The sequence below is a fragment of the Vulpes vulpes genome, chromosome 6 (genome assembly GCF_048418805.1).
Source record: "Vulpes vulpes isolate BD-2025 chromosome 6, VulVul3, whole genome shotgun sequence".
NCBI classification, from domain to species: Eukaryota; Metazoa; Chordata; class Mammalia; order Carnivora; family Canidae; genus Vulpes; species Vulpes vulpes.
Genome location: NC_132785.1, coordinates 93,998,220 through 94,013,938, shown reverse-complemented (window position 1 = coordinate 94,013,938; position 15,719 = coordinate 93,998,220). Strand labels below are relative to the sequence as shown.

Sequence of the window (15,719 nt, the reverse complement as noted above, 5' to 3'; positions counted from 1 at the left end):
AGATGGTCACTCCTGTTCTTGCCTTTATCTGCTGGATATAAGCAGCCAAAGTGCCCAGGCAGCATTTGTAGCTATAGTTTAATAGGGCTCTTATTATATTCCCAAGTAAAGTGATTTTTTGCCTTTGGAGACCAAGACCTCTAACTCTAGACCCCAGAATTGTAGGAATAGCAAGCACAAATTGAGAGTCCTTATAAGCAGGACCACTTAGGCTTTTATGCTTTGTTCTCGGACTCATGTTTTTCTTGTGGGAATACAGCATCATATAAAGGTTTTAAATTCTGAATATATACTGCATTTTGGAGAATAGTGGTCCATCTTTATAGTTACTGTCTCTGAACTGGCACTTCAGCTGTGCCTTCAGTAGGCTGTTCTGTTGCCCTATCAGACTGCTAGCTTCTGGGTGGTGTGGTTTGCGATATGACTAGTGGAACCATGGTCACCTCCTTTGCTGTAAAATGGGTCTTTTGGTTTCAGGTGGGATCCAATGCCACAGAAACACTCCTGAGAGGCATACCCAACTCAAATGTTTCTATTCCTGTCAGAATGAATTACTTGTCTAGAATGGAAAGGAACTAATGTAACCAACTTACCACCACATGGTTGATTAGTCTACTTGAAGGATGTGGCTGTTTCAGGGGCTTAGAGTTGGTCTCTATCATTATTAGGCTAGATACTCAGCTTTGACAGTAAGGATCAGCTTTGGTAAGTAGGACCTCATGCTGTTGGGGCCGTGTTGTCTCTGTACTGTATTCTTTTGTTCATGTCCCCAGTATGCTAATGCTGGGCAAAGGCTGTCTGATGTCAACTGGCTGTCATTTTGTCTGCTTGGTGGTTTGATTCTTCTTCCATGGTAGATAATCCTGTTGTGGGGTTAACATATGATACAAAGGTCTTCACACTCTGTGCCCGCTTACATGTATCTCCACATGCCTCTCCGATTCCTCCATCAGTCTTCTAATATTTCTCCTCTCATAGCCAGGCCCTTTACCATTGTCTGTAAGTCTACATATGTATCCTAACCTAAGGTCTGTTCTCTGTCCGCCTAAAATAATGACCAGGTGTATTTCCCAAAGTCTTGCCTTTTGAGGGAATTTTTTTTCTTCCTACCGAATTTCAGGGTCACATCAGTGAGGTTTTAATTGCAGCTGCTGTACATTTATATTGGTACCCACATGCCTAGCCAATTCTCCACAAGCCAGGCTCAGACTTTTTCCTTCTCCATCAGCTGATTGTAGAAGATCCCCCATAAGGTTATACATGTTAACTGAAGGAGGGATGCTAGCACAATAATGGTAGAAGACATGGGAGTTTGGGCTTCTGGCTTATGTAGTTTATTTTCTAGTTCTGTTCCTACTTAATTCAGGTTTATTGGAATCAAGCATGATTATTATTAGTTCTTCAATACACTTGACATAATAACTTGATGAGTCTATTTGAACCCACCGCATGCTGTATAGTTCTGGATACATCCTCTGTGATTAGGTATCCTGTCTACCAGGTCCAGTAGCACACTGGGAATTATTTCTCAAAAGATCTGTAATTCTCTGCTATAGATGACATGGTCTTGCTTTATTACCAGTGATTTGTGTTGTGATTATCCTGCTGGGGCTTGCCACAACTCTACTTGACATTGTTTCCCAATACTGATACCTTTAATACTTTAGTAAACATTGATTCCTTTAATACTATAGGGTCTGTGAAGTTGTATGCCCCAGATAGCAGGGTTGGTTGTTTGGCCCCTGCTTGTGCAGAGCCCTTTCCTGCTTTTGTGTCGTTTGTTGTATATGCCAGAGCATGTGTGCTCTGCATCCAGAACCTGGAAAGATCTATCAGGTGGTGTGTCTTTCTTTGTGGTGGAAGAGGCAAGGTACAATAATTGTCCTTTACTTTCGGTGAGATGTCCTGGCACGCCCCTGACTACCTTAAAATTTTACTGGTTCAGTGTGCCCTTGAATCTTTGTATAGTATATAAAAGTCTCTTAAGAAGATGTATCTTGCCAAGACCCCTCCAATAGTGTCAGTTACGTATGATGGGTCTGTAAGATGTTCTGCAGAATGTTCACATTGTACAGATCATGTTTAATAGAGATAGGGGAGTTCACAGGGTCTTGAAGCAAAACTGCAAATGTATATACCATTGTCAGTTCAATGTGACTGAACTGTCTTCTGATCCTCTTATTTAGTAGGAATAGAAAATAATGTATTTGCCAAACCATTGGCCATGTACCATAAGGCTGGGAGATACTACATCTGGCATAACAGATGTAATAGGCTACTTTTTGGTTGATTTTTGAGATATTCCCCTTCTAAGATTTGTCTGATTTCTGTAAGACCCAGACTAATGAATCAAATGAGAAAATTATGGGAATGTCACCACAGCATTCTTTAGATAAGGGGTTGGCAACCTTATAGCCCATGAGATAGATACCTGTTTTTAAAGTTTTATTGATATACTGCTGTGCCTATTTGTTTACTTATTGTCTATGGCTGCATTTGTACTATGACTACAGAGTGGAATGGTTGTAAGACAGACTATAAGGCATATAGGCCTAAAATACTTACTCTCTGGCTCTTTAAGAAAAAAAAAAAATAGCTGGTCCTTGTTTTAGAGCTTTAAGAGTTGTACTGAATTTTTTCATTCCACTTGATTTACAACATTGAGTAAGGGCAATTTCAGAACCTTCTTGAACTTCCCCACTATAAAGCTCTTACTATAAAGGACCCAATTTGGAAGTTACATCAGCCATCAGATGTGTCTATTGCTACTATATGTTTGTAGACTGGGGAAGTGGCCAGTAGTTGGGCTAATGGTCCCATTGGATCTTGGCTAGCAATCTGTTTATTACTTGGTTCCCATATGTCCTCACTGTCTTGAGTCCATGATGCTTAGAGTCAGTCAAGTATCAGTGTCAGCTAGGACCTTGTATACAACAGACCTCAAAATGTTTGCCTGTTCCCATTTCCCCAGTGTACAATTAGTTACTCAAGTATATGGTCATAGATAGCTATTTTGGGGGGAAGGAAGAGTAGAATCATTATTGCATATATTTGCTAGCATGTTGCAGAGTTCTTCCTTCCGGCCCTTTCTTCAGTTAATAGCTGGAAGTATGTAATGATATATCCCTACAGGACCTTGATGCAAGCTCTGGACTCTTGACTACTTCTTTTGTGCCTCATCTACAACTATTCTCCCCTTTGCTCACTCTGCTTTAGTCAATTTGGACTGTTGGCATTTTCACATACTAAGTTTGTTCTCTGTACTTGGAGCATTCCTTTCCTACATGGCTTACTCCTTAACTGCATTCAGGTCTTTGTTCAACATTTATTTTCTTAGAGAGGCCTTGCCTGATCACTTTTACCAAAATAACTAATCAATCATTCTATCCTCTTTAGTTTTCTTCATAGTTCTTATTTACCGTGAATCTGTTCATTTGTCTGTCACTCCCTTTCATGACATCCATAGGGGTAGAGATTTTTCTCCTGCCTTGTTTACTGCTATTTCATATAATAGTAACATGTAGTAAATTCTTCATGAATATTTCTTGAATGAAGGAATATTGTATTTTGAGAAAATGGAAATATTTCAAATGAAAAAATGCTTATTTTTTACCATGTTAATATTTGTTGATGTATAAATTTTTGGACATATCATTTAGTAAAATTGGCATATTGAAATTGATGAACACTATAAATTTCAATGAAATTTAGTTGAAAACTGCAACTACTGAATAATGAAATTAATAACATATGAGAACTACGATTATTAAGTATGCATATGTAAAAGTTAAGGGAAAGGAACATGATTACTTAGTAAAGTTATTTAATAAGAATATTGTGGACTTTTGGAAGAGCTGACTACTTCCTAAATTAATTTAGCTTCTTTTTTTTTTAAGATTTTATTTATTTATTCATGAGAGACACAAAAAAGCAGAGGGAGGGAGAAGCAAGCTCCCTGCAGGCCCAATGCAGGACTCGATCCTGATTACCCAGGATCAGGCCCTGAGCCAAAGGACGACGTTCAACCACTGAGCCACCCAGGCATCCCAATTCAGTTTCTTTTAAAGAAAAAGCTCTGGATTTTACCAGAAGTGAAAATTTGGACCTCTGAAGTTAGATAAATCTGTGTGACTTTGGATTAAAGTCAGATTTAGTTAAATTTCTGAGTAGCTCATTTTCTAAAGTTCTAAGTAGCTCTAAACATAAATTCCTTTCTCTTGAGTCAAAATTCCCAATTTATATATGCAAATCAAGAATTGGTAGACATCAACTTTTGTCTTGACAGAAAGTGAGTAGAGAGAGATATGATTATCTAAATGATGATATGTTTACAAAATGAGTTAATTACATTTCAGAGGTCTAAAACTTTCTTTTGTGGGATATCTAATTCATTCTTAGGATTTAATTCTCAAACATGTCAGCGCATAGATAAACTGATTTTTTTTTTAATAGCTAGCAATCTTGTTTATTTACTATGCCTTCATCCTATCAGATAGCTTTCCTATAACGGAAATTTTACAAGAGAAACCAGATTAATATGACTGCTATTTTTCAGTTATTTGACCACAATAAAAGAGACTTTTATAGGTAAAATGTAGTATTTAAGATTTTTTTAATACCTATGTATAGGGCAGCCCGGGTGGCTCAGCGGTTTAACGCCGCCTTGGGTCCAGGGCCTGATCCTGGAGCCCCGGGATCGAGTCCCACGTCAGGCTCCCTGCAGAGCCTGCTTCTCCCTCTGCCTGTGTCTGTGCCTTCTCTCTCTCTCTCAAATAAATAAATAAAATCTTTAAAAAAAATAATAATAATAATACCTATGTATATTATTTTGTGTTCTTCTTGAGGTTTACTTTGTTTTTTTTTTTAGCAACTAGTGATATTAATAGTCATAAAGGCTACATGGTTTTCTTATATGAACAGTTTGAAAGTTGATCTTGGATCCTATGTATATAGAAAGGCATGTGACAGTGTATCAGTTGTCTGATAAAATTATTGGTTTTCATTATTGATGGGTCTTTTGATTAGAATGTTTATAAATATAAGTAGAAGTTTTAAAAGTCATGATCAGTGATGTTCATGTACCTTCATCTGATAGTTTTCACCTTTTTAGCTTCACCTGTTATGCTTGCCATCTAACTTTAGGTACAGGGAACTACTTGTAGTTTCCTATAGGTGACATTCAGTTTTACATAGCAATAGAACAGAACGATTTAAATCTCAGCTCAGCTTGTGTTATCTTGGGTAAGTAATTCTCCTAATCTTAGTTTCCTCATCATAAATGGGGATAAAATAGGCCCTCCCTTATAGGTCTTATGAAGAGAGTAGTAAATGAGAGAATGCCTGTAAAGTGTTTATGTGAGCTGTTATATTTGTTGGTACATATTCCTATTCTTATCATGATGGTTACTCATAGTCTGACTGAAATTCATCCTCTCATTCCTTCTCTCACATGAGACTGGTGAAGCATTCTCTCAAGTATCTGTGATGATGAAGATAACGATAAAAAAGAATAAGGTTATTATCTATTGGCCTTAATTATCACCTCTCGTTCCTCCAGATGTGGTTCTTGTGAACCAGCCCATCTTACTTCTGAGTTTCTGTAATAAGTTAAGTTCTATCTTCTCTTTCCCTAATAGTCTAGAAAAATATTTGTTCCATTATTGCCTGGCTGATTTTTCTTCTTTCTTCTGGTCTCATAAGTGACCTAGCATAAGTGTTAGGTCCTCAGAAAGTTTGCCTGATGTAATGCCTGCTTCTTTGTGGTCTTTTTTTTTTTTTTTTTTAATTTTTTTATTTATTTATGATAGACACAGAGAGAGAGAGAGAGGGGGGCAGAGACACAGGCCGAGGGAGAAACAGGCTCCACGCACCAGGAGCCCGTCGTGGGATTCGATCCCGGGTCTCCAGGATCGCGCCCTGGGCCAAAGGCAGGCGCCAAACCGCTGCGCCACCCAGGGATCCCTTCTTTGTGGTCTTTTATCTTTTACTGTCTTCCCATTATCTCTGTTCCTGTTGTATAGTGTTAGATCTAAGACTTTTCCTTCCCTCACATTTATTACAATTGTAACTAATGTCTGTAATTGTTTAATGTTGGCATCCTTACATAGAAGACCGTTTCTCTGAGGCCTTGCAGGAACCCTGTCTGTTGACTTGACATCTATATTCTTAGTGCCTACCACTGTGTCCAGAACAGAGCAGTTGCTCAGCAAAATTTGCTGAAAAAATACCCATTTCTATTGCACAGCTACCTGTAGAGGTAACATCTTGGCAGTATTAATATTAAAATTTGCGTAAATTCTTAATTTTACTTATCAGATACAACTGCATTCTTTATAATTTTTCCTCTATTAAGCTGTGAGTTTCTTGAGGTTGCAGTTTTCTAGTATATCTTTTTAATCCAGAGCCTATCAGAATGTTTGGCACTGGAAATTTTATTGTTCAGTGAATGTTTATCAATGAAAATATGTTTTTAAAATATGATTAACGAATGGAAAATTTTGCAGATAATAAGAATTCAGACTGGAATCACCACCATGCTACTAGTTTAAGTAACACACTAAGTGGGAGGCAATATTTGATATCCATTTGCAGTAAAGAAGGTAGTATGAAAAATATGTAAATTAGTGTGTATTAGTCTAAAAAGTACATTGTCAGCTAATGTGAATATTTGGAAATTTAGTTTCTTGATTGGGTCTTCTAATAGTCTTTTTTTCATAATTAATGCTTTTCCCTGAGAAAATTTAGAAAACTGTCCTGCTTTTTTCATTAGTATTATATGGGAACATTTTTTTCTCATTGCATTTAATTTTTTCAGTCTGATTTTAATAGGAACATAGTTTTTCATCCTTTAAGTTTGTCATATTTTTTCAATAATGGTTTTATTGAATATATAAACTATTTTTAGGTATTATATATAATACTCAGTGAACTTTCTGCAGAAATTGTTGTATTCATATCTGCTTTTTCCTTAGAATTTTAAAAGTAGAATTACTGAGTTAAAAGGTTTGAGCATTTCTAATACTGTTGATGTTACCAAATCATTATCTGTTGCCCTCCAAAAGTATTGTATCTGTTCATTTCTAACAAAAATGAGGGTGAAAAAAATTTCAGTTTACTCTCTCATATTGCAAAGTATAATTACTAAAACCTTTGTTAGTGTGTGAGGTTAAAAAAAGTGATAATTTAACCTTATCTGATTACTAGTGAGGCCACATATATTTCATGTTTCTTGTATGTTTTCTATAAATTGTGTCCTTTGCTCAGTTTTCCATTGAGATATTCTGACTATTCACAATATTGTTCTAATATTTTAATATCCTAATTTTAATTAATTTGTTTATTGACTTTTTAAATTGAAAAAGCTTTGTACAATAATAATATCAGTGTATTTAAATGGTAATTTAATTCCATTGTAAGCTCTCACATAATAGAATATGTTTCATTTTTGCAAGTAGCACTAAGTTATCTTCTATGAAACGTTTTAAAAGAACATTTATTTTGTAAACTAGGAGCCTTTTGTAGCAGATGAGTATATTGAACGACTTGTGTGGAGAACCCCAGGAGGAGGCTCTAGAGGGGGACCTGAAGCTTTTGATCCCAAAAGGTGAAGTAAAAAAAAATAAAATTTTCCCCGTAGATCCAGTCTAGTACAAATTTGTGTTTAGAGTAGAGGTGACTATTGAAATTCCTTCCAAGGTTTGTGTAAAGGGCTTTTAGTTAATACTTGGCAAATAAAGACACAAGCACTGATTTATTTTCTCTTATATTTCTTTTATTTTAGAGAAGGACTTTAACTGGTGTAAGGGTAGGGATTATATATATAAGAATTTCATATTTTCTCCAGTTCGTAATTAGAAAAGATTCTTATATCTCTAAAATAAATTCATGTTGAATATGTTGATTTAAGTGTAGTTGTAAATCAGAGGAACAGAAAGTCACTCTTCCGTGGAATGCACAATATTATTTTTATGTATTTTATAAAAATATTTTTGTACTTCATGTATATAGATATATTTTTATCTTTTTGACTATTTTCTATAGAATTGGTTTCTATTCTGGAAGGTAGTAGAGATCCTGGGTGAGGTTTTCAATCTTGTCAAAAATAATCCCTAGGATGCTATCAAGAAAATTAACATGATCACCCCTACTTCAATGAATGCTTATTGATACTTTATTATAAGTGAACTGGCCAGTTCCTAATGATTAATCATAGATGGATTGATACATACTCTAATTTTCCTCTGTTAGGTTATTAGAAGAATTTGTAAATCATATTCAAGAACTCCAGATAATGGATGAAAGGATTCAAAGGAAAGTAGAGAAACTAGAGCAACAGTGTCAGAAAGAAGCCAAGGAATTTGCCAAGAAGGTACAAGAGCTCCAGAAAAGCAATCAGGTAAACATTTAAGCTATGAATAATATATACAGGTTATAATATCTCTTTATTTCTTTCCACTTAATTGAGTTCTTTAAAAACTCTAGTCAAATAATAGTAACTGTTGAGGTTTCTTTCAAATGTTCCTATCCTTAGGGAAAAGCATCAGTGAATTATCAAGCACTCTTAGCACTGACTTGCTGTTGATCCTTGATTTAGAATCATAGTACTCCCTTCTTAGGCTAAAGTAGTATGTAGTACAGTTACAGTGCAAACTTTGAAGAATGACCCTTTAGCAGATCTGCATTTTTAGGGGTTCATGATTAGCTTGGATATTTAGGTAGTGATTTGTATTCTCATTAAGCATAAAACAAAGTAATACCAGAACACCTATTACTTCAATCTGATTTTTCCCTAGTCTGGGAAGTTTTACAGAAGTCATGGAGTATATGCCCCCATGAGAATTGTGGTATAACTAGAGGAGAGTGGATACAGTACTCTTCTTCAATCCATTTTGGAGTAAAATCAAATTATCAGTATGGTTCTGGGGTAAGTAGGCCAAATTTCTTAGCTGTTCTTAAGTCCTAAACTGAATCTGGAACCTGTGAACCCATTTTACAGTCTGGGCCAGATCCTGGAACTTGATTGCCATTTATAAGTCTAGTTCATGGAGTGATATTTAGCATTGCTGCCTTCCAGGGGCTGTTTTTCCTTAGTGTTAGGGATTAGCAAACTGATTTCTGCTCAAATGTTATTTGATTTCCTTCACTTAAGTATATATATGGCTGTGAGAAAATATTTAATAAAGTCAGTAATTTATGTAAGATAGAGAATGTGTTTTAAAGTAGTTAAAGTGATAGATTCCAAATACTTCAGTTTTCTCTTGGTAATAATAATAGTATTAATAGTTAATCTATCAAGTTTGGAGATAGTCTGCTCTGCCACTTACTAGCTATATAATTTCAAGCAACTTAACTTCCCTGTGCTTCAGTTTTTTTCCATCTATAAAATAAGTTGTTATAAGGAATAAATAAGTAAATACTAATAATACGTAATACTAATAAATAAGTAAATACTGTAATATATGCTTAGAACACTCTGGCACAGAGAAAGTCCTTACTGTATATTTGCAGCTCCGATCTCTCACACCTCATAAAGTTAGAACAAAAGTGCCATGCTGAATTATCAGCAATTTTGGTTTTGGCAGTTCTAAGGTATTCATTGTACATAATTTTCAAATATCACAGGACAAAGGAGAAGAATATGTTAGGAAGTATTGTACCTTTGCCTTTAATTGAATAATTGTTATAGTTTTTATGTTTTCAAAACTGGGCAAGAACCATCTTACCTTATTTCTGATTCTAACATCGTTCTTCAAATATTTAAAATAAATTTTAAATGCTCTGTTTTTAAGTAGTGCCTTTTATTTCTTACATATTTTTGACTCCATGTAGTAGCAAGCAAATTGTTCAGAACACTACACTGGTTCCTTTGATACTTAGTTCATTGTTTTCAGAATCAGTGTTTAGGATTAAATGGTACTGGGAATATTGTTAAAGAGGATACTATTTTATTGCCCTAACAAATGTTCATGTTAAAATATTATTTTAATAGTTAAGGATATAAAAGTGTGCAAAGGATTCAGATCATGCAGTACTAATGGGCATAAATTGTTTTTGTAGTTTAGCTCACATATAACTTCTATTATCTTTAGTTACCTAAGTTAGAGTAGAGATGAGATTGGTAGTCTAGTTTTGATATGAATTCACTTGTAAACTGGGTTCTCTGATTGTATTTTATGCTTATGCACATTTTTCCTAGGTTGCCTTTCAACATTTCCAAGAACTAGATGAGCACATCAGCTATGTAGCAACCAAAGTTTGTCACCTTGGAGACCAATTGGAAGGGGTAAACACACCTAGACAACGGGCAGTTGAGGCTCAGAAATTGATGAAATACTTTAATGAATTTCTAGATGGAGAATTGAAGTCTGATGTTTTTACAAATTCTGAAAAGGTGAGCACTGTTAGAAGGATAAAAGTAAACTGCATCATTAATAACAATGTCCAAATTATGAGCTTCGTTTATTACTTTCCAAGTATTACTTTCAATTCACCAAGTAGCTGACTTACTAAAATTTTTATTCAGAAATGTGTATTAGTATACTTATCTGCAGATAACTGATGAAGTATGTATATTCAGATTTTTAATTTGATAATTGGAAATTTTGTTTATGAAATTAAGTGTGTTTTGAAAATGCTGAGGTAACTGTACTAGTATTTCTTTTCCGTAGTTGACTTTTAATATTAACAGAATTTAATAGTTCTATTCCATTGAGTGAGGGGGTGGCTTGACCTAAATCACTAATAGCCTGAAGTATCTTTCTGCACGAGGAATTCAGAGCTCCTAATTTCTATTATTTTAATAAAGAGCTCTTATAAAGAATTCAAGCATAGTTTGGACCAAAGAGAATTGAAAAATCTGAATTATGTTAATCCTTTTCATAGCACTTGTCACTTAATACTTGACTAAGGGTATATGGTATTGGCTGTTCTACAGTCTTGAAAGGTTATTTAGATGACTTCCTTCCTCCAGGGATGAGGGAATCAAAATGCATGAAATAAATAGACCTTCTTTTTTTTTTTAAGAATTTATTTATTTATTTGACAAGGACAGAGAGCACAAGTAAGGGGGGTGGCAGGAAGAGGCAGAGTGAGAAGGAGAAGCAGGCTTCTGCTGAGCAGAGAGTTTGCCATGGGTCTGGATCCCAGGATGCTGAAATCAGGACCTGAGCCAAAAGCAGACACAACCAACTGAGCCACCCAGGTGATCCAAAAATAGACATTCTTATAGATAGTATTATATACACATGGTAACATTGTGGACTAATATATTAATACAGTCTCCCTGGTTTATTCCAAGTTTACTCCATGGACTGGTTTTGATAGTGGAGTGTTAAAAGTTAAGTATTGTTGAAGTTTACTTTGAATTAAGCAACACATTTTTGTGAGTAAGAACTATCTGGGCTTAGCATATTTTAAATAATGAGTTTAAGCAATTGTATTTATAGTATAAAGTTGAATTGACAATATTAAAAACATTGTCATACTTAAAATCTTGTAAAATGGTAGCAATACCTAGCTTTTATTAGAGTTATGTGATTTTTAAGCATAAGAGTTAAATATATACATACAGACATACACCGCACTGCTTGAACAGTGAACTGTTTTTCAGGATAGTTAATGGAATGCTTTTATTTTGTGTTTACTAAATATACACATATATATTTATAATATAAAAGTATATTATGTATATTATAAATATGTTTTAAACATGAAAAATTATATATAATTTAAATTTTATAACTTGGATTACCTTGGATTATACCTGTTGCATTATGTAATTTATATATGCTGTTATAAACCAAATCCAGATATTTTATCCAATGTGAGTTGGCCTGTTTTTTTGAATGCAGCTCAAAGCAGCCATTTAGGATCTAGAGAAAAAAATATTTTAAAATTGATCATACATATTTTTAATCTGATTTGTATTGCTTGTAATATTTTACATCATGAAATTAAGTCCTTTACACTTTCATTTAAACATTTTAATTATCCTCAGGTAATTATATAGTTTTTGGTATTGTTACCACTTAAATTTGGGTTTTTTTTTTGTTTGTTTTTGGTTTTTATTTTTAAATGTAAATGGACCATGCACTTTATTAATTTTTTTTTCAGCTTTTATTCATCTATTTGAGAGAGAGAGCACAGGCAGGGGGAGTGGCAGGCAGAGGGAGAGGGAGAAGCCGACTTGCCACTGAGCAGGCAACCCAATGTGGGGCTCCGTACCAGGACCCCTAGATCATGACCTGAGCCAAAGGCAGATGCCTAACTACCTGAGCTACCCAGATGCCCCAAGTTTTGAGGTTTTAATTGAAAGAAAAAGTCTTAATATTGCTGGTTCATTCACTTGGCCACTTAGCTATCTATAATTTTTGAGGTATAAATATAAATTAACAGTTTAAGTGAATTCTTCATCTCTTCTATATTCCATTTTCTTTCATCTTATATTCCCTTTTTTTCTTAAGATTTATTTATTTGAGAGAGAGAAAAAAGCATGCACACATGCAGGGAGGAGGGGCAAAGGGAGGGGGAGGGAATCTCAAGTAGATTCCCCGCTGAGTGCAGAGCTAGGAGCCTGATGTGGCACTTGATGCTGGGCCCAGTCTCATGACCTGGAGATCATGATCTGAGCCAAAACCAAGTGGCTCAACTTACTGAGCCACCCAGGTGCACTGTATTCTTTTTCTTATATTCTATTCCTTATTTCTCCAGTTGTCTTGTTTTTCTCTCTTGTTTTCCATAAGTTTTGGGTTATTGTTTACTAATTATGAATCATTATTTTTGTCTTGGTACTATCACAGTTAACTGCCCTTAGGAACTCATATATGATAATTGCTAATTGTCAGATAAACTTCTGGCTATCTCAATTTCTACCTTTCCAAAGGAAAGAAAAGGCAAATTAGCCGCATAGTGAGGGAGGTGTGTAATAGTGGAAGGAATTGGAATGGGATAAGATATCAATACATCATCTTCCTGCTCCATAGTCATTTTTGTTTTTTAAATCTTTGCTTTTCAGAATCTTTTAATTTTCTTCCCTAGAAAAGACCGGTTTTATAGCCATAGTGTATATTGCCTCTTACCTCTGTTCTTACAAAGTATGTTAGTTGTTTTTCTCCTAGAATCACAGCTTATTGTGCTTCATGTAGATCATACATGATGACCCTAATTATCTTTTTTTTTTTTTTAAGATTTTATTTATTTACTCATGAGACACACACACACACACACACACACACAGAGAGAGAGAGAGAGGCAGAGACACAGGCAAAGGAAGAAGCAGGCTCCATGCAGGGAGCCCAATGTGGGACTCAATCCTGGTACTCCGCGATCACGCCCTGAGTCAGAGGCAGATGCTCAACCACTGAGCCACCCAGGCGTCCCAACTCTAATTATCTTTAACACTGTTTGCTAGCATAAGTGGTCTATCACCGCACTCTAGATTTAAGCAAATTATTAGATTGTGGACTTGACAACTTCTGTACTTACTATAGTTTAACTGATAGATGACCTTAAGAACCATTGTGCTTTAAATGATTCTTACAAAATAGTTACCTATAGAAATTCAATGAAATCAAGTGTTATTTGCTACTATATTCCTACTACATTGAAGCAGAATTAACAAACAGCACATCATGGGGACTTCCACCTCTTAAAAGATCAAGAACAAATTCCTGATGGAAACAGGACTGGCTGTGGACCAGGCAGGTCTTTTCTGAAGGGGGATATTGGTGAGAAGGAAAGGATGGACATTGCTAGTCCAACTAAATGGCATGGTGAAAAGTGATATTGCAGTGGTACATGTGCAGTAGGATTGAGTGAGTGTTTGATAACTGAAAATGACAGTAACATGCTGATTGGGAAAGAAGAGATAACTGAACCGAAATGCAACTATATTCACTATTGTTTGACAACAGTGATATCCTGTCTTTGGCCCTGCTGTTGTCTACTGTTGCTTGCTAGACTTCACATGATTAGAAAGATCTACATTAATGTTTTTAGCTCTTCCTTCATGTTCTTAAGAGTCTCTTTTTATTCTTTAGTGTAAGAGAAAGCGAGTGAGCATAAAATCAGTTACTGAAAGTGTGCCAAAATAAAACTCAGTACTTATGTGGCATTTTAAAAAAATGAATATTATATAACTCACCTACACATTAGTGTAAGTTCAGTCACACATTTGCATTTTAGGAACATTAGACCCTTGGCCTGACTTTAGACCCTTTAGTTCTACAACATAAATAAGTACACACGTTTCTGTACCATGTTTCATTCAGGAGACTTCATATTAAATTTGTTTGATCTTTGCTTTTAGAACAAGTTTTATAAATTTATGTATTTATTAAATGACAGGTATTTCTGTTTTATGCATTTAAAGTGAGATACATGCAGCAATATGATTTGAATTATTTTCATAAATCTTATTTGTCTTTTTTGGGTTCATAAACCAGAAGAGACAGATACCCTTGCTTTCAGGAAGCAATGATTTGAAATTTTTCCAAGTAACCTTGAACTGCAGGTTTCATTGGGAAGGGACTGAGACATTATAAAATCACAAAATTTCAATACCAGAAAGATAGATGTTTATGTTTTATTGACTCATTATTGGTGATATCCCAAATGTATTTCTGCTCCTCACAAGGTTTTATTTTTGTGGATTTTAAAAGAAAATTGTTGGAGGGTCTGTGTACATACATAGGGGAGTATGACTGTTTTCAAATACAGAAATAGTTTTGATATGCATAAGGGCTTTTTTTTTTTTTAATTATTGCTTTCACTTATTTTTGAATAGATAAAGGAGGCAGCAGACATCATTCAGAAGTTGCATTTAATCGCCCAGGAGTTACCTTTTGACAGGCAAGTTTATTTCTCAAGAGCTAATTTGGATATATGTTGTAATTCATAGATAAAGTTGTGTTTTTCCCTCTGTGGTTTTGCTTATTCAACAAGAATTTATTCAGTACCTCCTTTGTACAAGGTATAGTATATTAGAGTTGGTTGAAAAAGTATGGTCTTTTAATATCTACCTTTAATGATATACCTTGAAATACTTTGGATCCTTTGCCTTTCTTCTGAAAATAAATTGCTGAAGGAGAATCATGAAATTTACAAAAGTGATATTTTGAATTTTCATTTTTTGGACTTTGATAACCTGAGTAGGAGAGAACAGGAAAAATTGAAACGGGGTCATTCAGCTGTTTTTTCTTATATCTAGGTGAGAATTCTTAAACTTCGGGGTTTTAAACACTATAGCTGATGAAAGCAATAAAGTTTCTTCAGATAACTCAGATACACACAGATTATTATATACATACAGATTATTATATACTTCTTGGAATTTTAGACTCTTAGCCAATCCACAGACTCCTCCTAGGGATATCAGGCTAAGGAACCCTGCCTTAGATGCAAAGCCCTAGGGCCATTAGCTAAGTCAGGTATTAATGGTTTTATTTTTAAAAAAAAAACTTCATGGAGAAGGAGATTTTTTTCATGATTTCCTTTAGTCAATAGAATGTCAGACTTTTTAATAAAATCTTGGTAGTAGAAGTTTCCTCATGTGAATGTTTGAAAAATTAAGTCTTTTCCTATAATAGACAATATATCTATTATTAATTAGTAGACAATATATCTATTATTAATTTTGGCAGTACTTGAGGATCCTTGGGTGCAGATAGAATATAAATGGATTGCTATACCTAAAACTAGCAGTACAAACAGAATGAGAATGA

The 15,719-nt window shown here is 34.7% G+C and overlaps 1 protein-coding gene across 1 annotated transcript in view; it reads left to right on the top strand.

Moving 5' to 3' along the window:
* Positions 1-15,719, top strand: part of EXOC5 (exocyst complex component 5) — a 58,766-nt gene that overhangs the window by 11,571 nt on the left and 31,476 nt on the right. The window contains exons 2-5 of the mRNA XM_026000622.2: positions 7,509-7,603; positions 8,248-8,395; positions 10,196-10,390; positions 14,783-14,847. Of these exons, the coding sequence (XP_025856407.1) occupies positions 7,509-7,603; positions 8,248-8,395; positions 10,196-10,390; positions 14,783-14,847 (503 nt within the window). The remainder of the gene's footprint in view (positions 1-7,508; positions 7,604-8,247; positions 8,396-10,195; positions 10,391-14,782; positions 14,848-15,719) is intronic.